General features: G+C 41.8%; 1 protein-coding gene across 1 annotated transcript; it reads left to right on the top strand.

Annotated features, from left to right (window-relative positions):
• The first annotated feature begins 4211 nt into the window (after nucleotides 1-4211).
• dusp28 (dual specificity phosphatase 28) lies at nucleotides 4212-8791 on the top strand. The gene is made up of 4 exons (XM_034135978.1): nucleotides 4212-4341; nucleotides 5746-5963; nucleotides 7862-7951; nucleotides 8747-8791. Exons 1-4 carry the CDS (start codon nucleotides 4212-4214, stop codon nucleotides 8789-8791), a joined length of 483 nt encoding a protein of 160 aa, XP_033991869.1.
• Nucleotides 8792-12069: the final 3278 nt, after the last annotated feature.

The raw sequence follows: 12069 nt of genomic DNA on the forward strand, positions 1-12069 counted from the left end.
TCCTGACTCTTTGTGAGTCTCCTGACACACCGGGGACACACCGGGGACACACCAGGGACACACCGGGGACACACCGGGGACACACCAGGGACACACCGGGGATACACCGGGGACACACCAGGGACACACCGGGGACACACCGGGGACACACCGGGGACACACCAGGGACACACCAGGGACACACCAGGGACACATGGTGATGTAGAGAAGACATCACTTTGTGAGTCTCCTGACACACCGGGGACACACCGGGGACACACCGGGGACACACCGGGGACACACCGGGGACACACCAGGGACACATAGTGATGTAGAAAAGACATCAGAAAGTGACTTTTGCATGATAGGAGACCTTTAAAGGAATAATATGTAATATTAAACTGTCTTTAATGTTATATAATATAATGTACACCAACTCCGGTTCCACTGTTACACCGACGACACCCAACTCTCCCTCTCTACAAAAACTATTTCTGCAACCACCCACTCCCAGCTCACCAACTGCCTCACTGACATCAACACATGGAGACAAAACAACTTTCTGAAACTAAACTGAAACCAAACTAAACTACAAGGAGACGCAAAATGACCCAAAACCACCTTAAAAGATGCAAATCTAATAAATACAGACATTAAACAACCACAAGGAAAGTTAAAGCAATAAAACAGATGCAAAACAACGAGACGCCAAAAGACTAATACATGTTAAACAACCACAAAGAAAAGCTTCTATTTTTACTCAACATCTGAGTACTTCTACTTTAACTCAAGTACAACATCTGAGTACTTCTACTTTAACTCAAGTACAACATCTGAGTACTTCTACTTTTACTCAAGTACAACATCTGAGTACTTCTACTTTAACTCAAGTACAACATCTGAGTACTTCTACTTTTACTCAAGTACAACATCTGAGTACTTCTACTTTAACTCAAGTACAATATCTGAGTACTTCTACTTTTACTCAAGTACAACATCTGAGTACTTCTACTTTAACTCAAGTACAACATCTGAGTACTTCTACTTTAACTCAAGTACAATATCTGAGTACTTCTACTTTTACTCAAGTACAATATCTGAGTACTTCTACTTTTACTCAAGTACAAGATCTGAGTACTTCTACTTTTACTCAAGTAACAGATCTAAGTACTTTTTACTAGATTAATACATTTTCTAGAACAATTGTACCACTATTTAATATGTTGTGTATACCTGAACGAGGTCAGCTTTAGGACCCAGAGCGTCTCTCTGTGTGGGAAACATTTAAAAATAGAAGCAGCAGTGAGGATCAGTTTGGGGGTCAGAGGAGACCTGGACACAGCGGCAGAAAACTGAACGAGACAGAGAGAGTTTATGATCTGCAGAGAAACTGTCCTCTGAAACACAGAGTCTACCTGAGAGACTGTCCTCTGAAACACAGAGTCTACCTGAAGAGAGACTGTCCTCTGAAACACAGAGTCTACCTGAAGAGAGACTGTCCTCTGAAACACAGAGTCTACCTGAAGAGAGACTGTCCTCTGAAACACAGAGTCTACCTGAAGAGAGACTGTCCTCTGAAACACAGAGTCTGCCTGAAGAGAGACTGTCCTCTGAAACACAGAGTCTGCCTGAAGAGAGACTGTCCTCTGAAACACAGAGTCTACCTGAAGAGAGACTGTCCTCTGAAACACAGAGTCTACCTGAAGAGAGACTGTCCTCTGAAACACAGAGTCTACCTGAAGAGAGACTGTCCTCTGAAACACAGAGTCTACCTGAAGAGAGACTGTCCTCTGAAACACAGAGTCTACCTGAAGAGAGACTGTCCTCTGAAACACGGAGTCTACCTGAGAGAGACTGTCCTCTGAAACACAGAGTCTACCTGAAGAGAGACTGTCCTCTGAAACACGGAGTCTACCTGAGAGACTGTCCTCTGAAACACAGAGTCTACCTGAGAGAGACTGTCCTCTGAAACACGGAGTCTACCTGAGAGACTGTCCTCTGAAACACAGAGTCTACCTGAGAGAGACTGTCCTCTGAAACACAGAGTCTACCTGAGAGAGACTGTCCTCTGAAACACAGAGTCTACCTGAGAGACTGTCCTCTGAAACACAGAGTCTACCTGAAGAGAGACTGTCCTCTGAAACACAGAGTCTACCTGAAGAGAGACTGTCCTCTGAAACACAGAGTCTACCTGAGAGACTGTCCTCTGAAACACAGAGTCTACCTGAAGAGAGACTGTCCTCTGAAACACAGAGTCTACCTGAGAGACTGTCCTCTGAAACACAGAGTCTACCTGAGAGAGACTGTCCTCTGAAACACAGAGTCTACCTGAGAGACTGTCCTCTGAAACACAGAGTCTACCTGAAGAGAGACTGTCCTCTGAAACACAGAGTCTACCTGAAGAGAGACTGTCCTCTGAAACACAGAGTCTACCTGAAGAGAGACTGTCCTCTGAAACACAGAGTCTACCTGAGAGAGACTGTCCTCTGAAACACGGAGTCTACCTGAGAGACTGTCCTCTGAAACACAGAGTCTACCTGAAGAGAGACTGTCCTCTGAAACACAGAGTCTACCTGAGAGACTGTCCTCTGAAACACAGAGTCTACCTGAGAGAGACTGTCCTCTGAAACACAGAGTCTACCTGAAGAGAGACTGTCCTCTGAAACACAGAGTCTACCTGAAGAGAGACTGTCCTCTGAAACACAGAGTCTACCTGAGAGACTGTCCTCTGAAACACAGAGTCTACCTGAGAGAGACTGTCCTCTGAAACACAGAGTCTACCTGAAGAGAGACTGTCCTCTGAAACACAGAGTCTACCTGAAGAGAGACTGTCCTCTGAAACACAGAGTCTACCTGAGAGAGACTGTCCTCTGAAACACAGAGTCTACCTGAAGAGAGACTGTCCTCTGAAACACAGAGTCTACCTGAAGAGAGACTGTCCTCTGAAACACAGAGTCTACCTGAAGAGAGACTGTCCTCTGAAACACAGAGTCTTACCTGCAGAAAGCTGGAGAGAAACAGGTGAGTCAGGCTGTCCTTGTGTGAGGCGTTCACTGACCTTTTTATACATTTCTTCTTATTTTATTTAAAGAGCCTGTTTATTTCCTCTTTTTTAACTTAATTTAAAAAAAAATTGTTATTTCATATTTATTTTGTTAAATTTTTATCTGTGATAATCATCTATTTCATTTTTTATATTTTTCCATCTTGCCAATTATACATTTTCTGTTAGTCTCTGACTTTTCAGGTATCTGTGAGTACGGCAGCCTGCGAGGGTCATTTTATTTTAGTACGGCAGCCTGCGAGGGTCAGTCTGTGGGTGTTTCTCAATCGCGAGTAAAGCTGCTTCAGAGACACTATTTCAAGCATACTACGTCATCGAGTGCCGCCGAAGTACTGTTCCAATCTCCAATATACTTGGAAATCTACCGAGCCCGGCGTACTCCGTTTGGAGAAATATCGAGTCTGCACATGAGTAGACTTCGCGGTCTTAAAATCCCCACAATGCTTTGCGCACGGACCAATTTCCCCAAATCTGTGGCGGAAGATGTAAGGCGGGGCCTCTCATATGACGCACACCTGCACACTTGCTAGCCTGTTCCACTCTTTGTTTTCCGAATGCCAGGAAGTATTCTTGACTCGCTTCTGAAGCAAGATGCTCGGCAGACATGTGCTACCAAGCAAGCGTACTCGCGATTGAGAAACACCCTGTGAGTACGGCAGCCTGCGAGGGTCATTTTCTTTTAGTACGCCAGCCTGCGAGGGTCAGTCTTTTTTATTTTAGGTGATTTTATTTACTTTTTATTTTTAAGCAAGTTGTCTTTTTTTATCTTATCGTCTAAATATATTTTATTCTTTATTTAATTTTTTATTATAGGTCATTTTTCTTTGTGTCATATAAGTATTTTTTATTTATTTTGTATCATTTTATCTGAGATCATCTTTTATTCGATTTTTATATTTACCCACCTTGCCACATTTTGTCCGTCTTCAGGTGTCTGTCAGGGTCAGTTTGTTTTATTCTAAGTATTTTAGTTTTATTTCATAATATTGTTTCATTTAATCTGAGATCATAATTTATTTCATTTTCATATTTTCTCACGTTGCCAATTATACATTTCCTATTTGTCACACACCTGGTAAAAGTCCATTTACGTTTTGTCTGTCTGACTTTTCAGGTATCTGTGAGGGTCAGTCTGTGAGTACGGCAGCCTGCGAGGGTCAGTCTCAGGATGCTGCAGCTGTGTCAGGTGACCCGCTCTCTCTTCATCAGTAACTGTCGCTCCGCCTGCAGCGAGGAACTCCTGCAGCGCGAGAACATCACGCTCGTTATCAACGTCTCCAAGAAGCAGCCGTTCCCCCCCGATGTTCAGAGATGGCAAAAGTACACACCTCCTTTACTCAAGTAGAAGTACAGATACTCGTGTTTAAAAATACTCTGTTAAAAGTAGAAGTACTGACTAAACTTTATTACTCAAGTAAAAGTAAAGAAGTATGGGCTTTGAAATGTACTTAAGTAAAAAGTACCCATAACTAGCAGCTATTTTAAAGAGTACCTGACCTCCCTTTATATTAATAGAACAATAATGTCATGCTAAGCTAACGTCTAGGAGGAGATTCCGGTGATAAGTTGGGGGGGGGGGGGGGGGGGTTACCTTGGTTGCTGATTGGCTAATGGTTACACAAGCCAAAACATCGTTATGACATCATCAAGTGGCCAAAATCTGATCAGCTCATTTTCAGACAGGTTTTTATAAAAATGGATCAGGACAAAAAGAGAGAGAATCTTTGTTCCTGAAACTTTCAGAGTCTCTTTCCACAGAGGGGACACATGTTGATGAAGAAGAGACATGAAGAAGAGGGGACACATGTTGATGAAGAAGAGACATGAAGAAGAGGGGACACATGTTGATGAAGAAGAGACATGAAGAAGAGGGGACACATGTTGATGTAGAAGAGACATGAAGAAGAGGGGACACATGTTGATGTAGAAGAGACATGAAGAAGAGGGGACACATGTTGATGTAGAAGAGACATGAAGAAGAGGGGACACATGTTGATGTAGAAGAGACATGAAGAAGAGGGGACACATGTTGATGTAGAAGAGACATGGAGAAGAGGGGACACATGTTGATGAAGAAGAGACATGAAGAAGAGGGGACACATGTTGATGTAGAAGAGACATGAAGAAGAGGGGACACATGTTGATGTAGAAGAGACATGAAGAAGAGGGGACACATGTTGATGTAGAAGAGACATGAAGAAGAGGGGACACATGTTGATGTAGAAGAGACATGAAGAAGAGGGGACACATGTTGATGAAGAAGAGACATGAAGAAGAGGGGACACATGTTGATGTAGAAGAGACATGAAGAAGAGGGGACACATGTTGATGTAGAAGAGACATGAAGAAGAGGGGACACATGTTGATGTAGAAGAGACATGAAGAAGAGGGGACACATGTTGATGTAGAAGAGACATGAAGAAGAGGGGACACATGTTGATGTAGAAGAGACATGAAGAAGAGGGGACACATGTTGATGTAGAAGAGACATGAAGAAGAGGGGACACATGTTGATGTGGAAGAGACATGAAGAAGAGGGGACACATGTTGATGTAGAAGAGACATGAAGAAGAGGGGACACATGTTGATGTAGAAGAGACATGAATAAGTGGATTTTGTATACTGTAAGAGGTGACCTTTAAGTACAGTAACAAAGTATTTGTACTCCATTACTTCCCTTCTCTGTGTGTGTGTGTGTGTGTGTGTCCCCGATGTCACCAGGCTGAGGATCCCTGTGTACGACGACCCGAACGAGGACCTGCTCTCTCACTTCGACCGCAGCGCAGACTCCATCCAGCAGGAGGCGCTGCGGGGGGGGCGGAGCCTCGTTTACTGCAAGAACGGACGCAGCCGCTCGGCCACCGTCTGCATCGCTTACCTGATGAAGCACCGAGAGATGAAGCTGTTCGAGGCTAAACTGGTGAGGAACATCTGACACCAGCCAATCAGAGGACAGGATTTTAGAAGGGATAGTACATTTCAAGCTGCCACCTTTAGCCTAGCGGTGGTGACGTGAAGTCATGTGACCGTGCTGTAGTTTCTTTATAGACCAACATTAGCCTCCTTTAGCTTAGCGGTGGTGACGTGAAGTCATGTGACCGTGCTGTAGTTCCTTTATAGCCCAACATTAGCCACCTTTAGCTTAGCGGTGGTGACGTGAAGTCATGTGACCGTGCTGTAGTTCCTTTATAGCCCAACATTAGCCACCTTTAGCCTAGCGGTGGTGACGTGAAGTCATGTGACCGTGCTGTAGTTCCTTTATAGCCTAACATTAGCCGCCATTAGCTTAGCGGTGGTGACGTGAAGTCATGTGACCGTGCTGTAGTTCCTTTATAGCCCAACATTAGTTTTGAATCCAAAATCCAATAAAAAAATCCCATTCGATTTTTGTCACCTTAAATGAACTAAAACTGATTTATCATGATGTCGCATTATCATAAAAAATATTGGTCTTAAAACCAAACTGCATTAATATCTCCTTCCTTTGACAGCATTGATATAAAGTCATTTTAAAATAAACCTGCAGTAAAGTGAAAACAGAGGTCGAGATGGATACCAGAGACAGAGAGGTAGAAACGCTGAGTCAGCAGACACTGACGCTCATGTTTCGGAGGTGCCCTCTGAACACTGTGACGCTGCACATTTCATATTTCATTTAAAGTGCTTTGTCCATCTCTAATTCTGCTTTCAGTAGAGACACTACATACTGATATACACCTGAACATCAGCAGGAGAGGACTCTTTAAAGTAGAGACACTACATACTGATATACACCTGAACATCAGCAGGAGAGGACTCTTTAAAGTAGAGACACTACATACTGATATACACCTGAACATCAGCAGGAGAGGACTCTTTAAAGTAGAGACACTACTTACTGATATACACCTGAACATCAGCAAGAGAGGACTCTTTAAAGTAGAGACACTACATACTGATATATACCTGAACATCAGCAGGAGAGGACTCTTTAAAGTAGAGACACTACATACTGATATACACCTGAACATCAGCAAGAGAGGACTCTTTAAAGTAGAGACACTACATACTGATATACACCTGAACATCAGCAGGAGAGGACTCTTTAAAGTAGAGACACTACATACTGATATACACCTGAACATCAGCAAGAGAGGACTCTTTAAAGTAGAGACACTACATACTGATATACACCTGAACATCAGCAGGAGAGGACTCTTTAAAGTAGAGACACTACATACTGATATACACCTGAACATCAGCAAGAGAGGACTCTTTAAAGTAGAGACACTACATACTGATATACACCTGAACATCAGCAGGAGAGGACTCTTTAAAGTAGAGACACTACATACTGATATACACCTGAACATCAGCAGGAGAGGACTCTTTAAAGTAGAGACACTACATACTGATATACACCTGAACATCAGCAGGAGAGGACTCTTTAAAGTAGAGACACTACATACTGATATACACCTGAACATCAGCAGGAGAGGACTCTTTAAAGTAGAGACACTACATACTGATATACACCTGAACATCAGCAGGAGAGGACTCTTTAAAGTAGAGACACTACATACTGATATACACCTGAACATCAGCAGGAGAGGACTCTTTAAAGTAGAGACACTACATACTGATATACACCTGAACATCAGCAGGAGAGGACTCTTTAAAGTAGAGACACTACATACTGATATACACCTGAACATCAGCAGGAGAGGACTCTTTAAAGTAGAGACACTACATACTGATATACACCTGAACATCAGCAGGAGAGGACTCTTGAACTCTTAGAACATTTATTGATTATTTCATTGTCTCTGTTTTCCTCAGAAAGTGAAGACGGCTCGTTACGAGATCGATCCGAACCCCGGCTTCCTGTCTCAGCTGCAGAGATACGAGCAGGTGCTGAAAAAGAGACGAGTACAGAAAGAGAGACAGAAAGACAGACAGGTGGAGAGACAGACAGACTGACTGACGGACAGACAGAAAGACAGACAGGTGGAGAGACAGACAGACTGACTGACAGACAGACAGACAGACAGACAGACAGACAGGAAGACAGACAGGTGGAGAGACAGACAGACTGACTGACGGACAGACAGAAAGACAGACAGGTGGAGAGACAGACAGACTGACTGACAGACAAACAAACAGACAGGTGGAGAGACAGACAGATGGAGAGACAGATTGACTGACTGACAGACAGACAGAAAGACAGACAGGTGGAGAGACAGACAGACTGACTGACAGACTGACTGACAGACAAACAAACAGACAGGTGGAGAGACAGACAGGTGGAGAGATAGATTGACTGACTGACAGACAGACAGACAGAAAGACAGACAAACAAACAGACAGGTGGAGAGAGAGACAGACTGACTGACAGACAGACAAACAGACAACAATCAAACAGACAGAGACTTACTGTCTGTGTCTCCGGTTGTGAATCTGACTGATTAAATCTCTGGTTTTTAGGATAGTGTATTTGGGCCATTGTACATTTCTTTTCTTTTTTTATTAAGAGCTGGATAAATGGATTAACATTCTGGAAAAAGATCTGAGTTTTCTTATATTAATGTCATATTAAGGAGGAAAATCCTGAGTTTTTATCTACATTTGTAAAATGAAGCGATGTGGTTAACAGGCAGGAAACTAAAACTACAATTTAAGTTTTATTTTGTAACTTTATGAGGTTTTTTTCTTGCTAATTTTCAGACTGTAATCTCAGAGAGTTTCCACATTTCCCCCCCTAATTTATGATTTCATTATCTCTGAACATATTTGAGTTTAATCTCCAAATTGTTTTAGTTCTATTTTGAAAAATAAGCAATTTTATTTCAGAGATTTTCCAAAAATGAACCTTCTTCATGTTAGAAAGTTTCTGATTGACTTTTCTGTACATTTAAACTTTAATCTCACTAATGCTGTGATTTCTTTATTTCATTTTTTACCAACAATGGCCTGAATACAAGTCCTCAAATGGGATGTCAAAAGAGACGTAAAGGTGTAAGCAGTTTATTTAATTTAAAGTGGACCTATCATGCTATATTTGAATAATATAGTGTAGGACCATACCTATATAAGGCATATTTATACTTTTTTACCAAACAGATCATGCATTTTAGCCTTGCCTCATTTTGCTCAATTTCTAGCTCTGTTTTAGCAAGGGCAGATTCAGTGAGAACAGCACCATCTACAGGCCTGGCATATGTACTACAGCGTCTCCAGCGCTTTCGAACGGCAATGGCCGTGGCTGTCTCCTCCTGATTGGTGGAGTTGGCCCAATAGCCGTAGCGCCACCGTCCTGACGTCAGGACAGTGTTCAAATCTGGATCAGTTTTTATCAGATCCGTTGCAGCCCCTTTTTTAGAGATTTGGGTATGGAGGAAAATAGAGAGGGTTGTGTTTTCTGACACTTGGTGAGTTCCCTGGAACACCGGGGACACATATTCATGTAGAAAAGACGTACAAAAGTGCATCTTGCATGATAGGTCCTCTTTAAAGCAGATAAAAAGGTCCAGAGTTTCAGTGTTGCAGTTAAATCACACCAACAAAAAAAGCAGAAAAAGAGAATTATGCAAACAATAAAATAAATAAAACAGAGTGAAATAAATAGGATTTAAATAAATAAAAATAGAGACTATAACGTTAGGACTGTGCAAAACATTAATACACAATATACCTGTTATTTAGACTAATGTACTTTATTCTACAGTTTGAGTGCTATTAGTCAAACAGGTAGACCTTACACCTGTGATAAGAGCTTTCTCTCTTTTTTTAACAAGGGCTAAATGTGTTAGAAATAAAAAAAACATTATTCTAATCAACTATAGGTTTATTTTTTCAATATCAAAAAGCAACGAAAGGCTTTAATCATTAAGAAGTGCAGCTTATTAAGTCAAGATTAAGTAACGGAGGTGTTTCCTCGTTATTTTACTTTCATTAAAACATCCTCAAAGTGTCTTTAAGGATTTTATTTTCGTATAAACCTAAAAGTTGCCCGTACTTCTAAAACAGTATGGGTGCAGTTCCACCTTCTACCTCTAGGTGGAGACACTTACACATCATTTTTTCCTGTCGTCTTCGTCTCCTCATATTTTAACATTTGTATTTGCCTTATGGAAGCACACACTCCAGCAGGATGTATATCAGTGTGATCAGTACTGTTGAAGAGTTATTGATCAGCTGCAGCACATTACATAGCAAACAACAGCAAGAGCCACTCAGAGAAGGTTCCTCGTGTCTCTTTTTCATATTTTGCATCATTTTTAGAAATGTAACCTATACTTGTGATTTCTTTCTTCTGTATTTCGTTGTTTTGCAATCATTTAATATACATGTAGCATATCTTAGGATCATTACATGTGTCAAACTGTGCTTAGTGAATAAGTCAGAGGTTAGCTCAGGTTAAGAAACATTATTCTAAAGTGAAGTCGTAGCCTTTTAGCATTAAAGTAGCGACAGTATTAGCACTGCAGGATATTCACAGAGCTTCGGAGACTAATATCAGATCGTAGAAGTAATCTAAATCTCATTTTAAAGCTGTGATTAAAGATGTTTGGATCAAAAGATAAATATTAGGAATCATCCAATGACCCGCTGCGATATTAAGCATTTTAATGATAAGAAAAAGTGTTTTTTTTTAATACAATTGCCGCCCAGAACAATTAAAACACTTTACTTTGGCTGTGAAAAAACTTTGCAGGGACTCGATACGAGAACACAGTGTGTGTGTGTGTGTGTGTGTGTGTGTGTGTGTGTGTGTGTGTGTGTGTGTGTGTGTGTGTGTGTGTGTGTGTGTGTGTGTGTGTGTGTGTGGTGGTGCTGATTTAAACTGGACCTGATGTCATTATAAACCATGTGAGACCTCACTATGTTTGTTAAAATGCTGTCTTGTTATTATAATACAAAACATTTCCTGTAACTCAGATCAACGCTGCGTCTCTTTGAGAATCTGCTGCTGTATCAATGTCTGAACAATTAAATAAAGTTATGTGATCAGCTTCGTCTGTGAGTTTCAGTGTGTTCTATGTTAGTGCATGTAAATGGTCTCAAAGCCTAAGGCGTTGTGCACACGGGAACGTTTGCGTTTATGCACAGTATGCGCTTTCAAAAAAGTCTTCCGTTCACATGCATTCGTTTAATTTAACGTGTCTGTTCAAACGAGGCCGCTGGAAACGCTGTAGTACATATGCCGGGACTGTAAGTGGCGCTGTAACTTCCGCCAAAATACACCAAAAGCAGCGAAGAAGACTCCGGAGCAGCCCTGCAGCAATGTTGCCATGGCTACCCTTCTGTTTATGCCCCGCGGTGGATTTAGCAACATGTAGTTCATGTAATTCTCCATGTCCACTTGTTGCTGATGGTTGTGGTAGAGGAGCTGTAGATTTTACACTAATATCTGTAGCATGGTCAGTAGCAGTAGCACTAGCAGTAGCTACTGACAGGAGGAAGTGTGTGGCGATTGCTGGTATTCAGCGGGATATAGTCATTTCCTCAGCATATGGATAAATGCAACGGGGAAGTTAACTGAAAGAAACCGAATCTGTGGATATTGCATCGACCGACCAAGAAGCACGTCTCTGTGGAGAGGACGGCTCAGAAAGAGAGATATTCTCTACAAACACCGGGTGAGATCGCTCCTCTGGGACACGCCGGTCCTCTGCCTACAAACATTTCTCTTTTTGCCGCTGACGGGCGCAGGAGCAATGAACAACAATGGCCTGGATTAGGCAGTAAAGACAAGTTTGGTGTATCGCAGAGCGGACTGTTTAATTTTGTTTGTGTTGTTTGGCTGGAAAATTGTCAATATAATGGATCAATGCATGAAATCTGACTCTGTTTATTTTGTTTAAGGAGTATATTGGGCGTTAACAATTCTCGTTTGCCTTTTATAATATTATTTCATTCAAGAACCCCTTGTGCGTTTAATTAACACAGCTATTTTTGATAGTTGATCGTTACAGATGGCTACTGGCCATGCTGCAGCAGTGAGCAGGAGAGGCGGGGCTATCGTTATTTTTTCAGGAAATATTCGT

The sequence above is a fragment of the Trematomus bernacchii genome, unplaced genomic scaffold, assembly GCF_902827165.1.
Source record: "Trematomus bernacchii unplaced genomic scaffold, fTreBer1.1, whole genome shotgun sequence".
Taxonomy (NCBI): domain Eukaryota; kingdom Metazoa; phylum Chordata; class Actinopteri; order Perciformes; family Nototheniidae; genus Trematomus; species Trematomus bernacchii.

Coding starts and splice junctions, on each gene's coding strand:
- dusp28 (XM_034135978.1), top strand. CDS start 4,212: ATGCTGCAGCTGTGTCAGGTGACCCGCTCTCTCTTCATCAGTAACTGT. Junction 4,342..5,745: donor CAAGAAGCAGCCGTTCCCCC/CCGATGTTCAGA, acceptor GTGTGTGTGTGT/GTGTCCCCGATGTCACCAGG. Junction 5,964..7,861: donor AGCTGTTCGAGGCTAAACTG/GTGAGGAACATC, acceptor TGTTTTCCTCAG/AAAGTGAAGACGGCTCGTTA.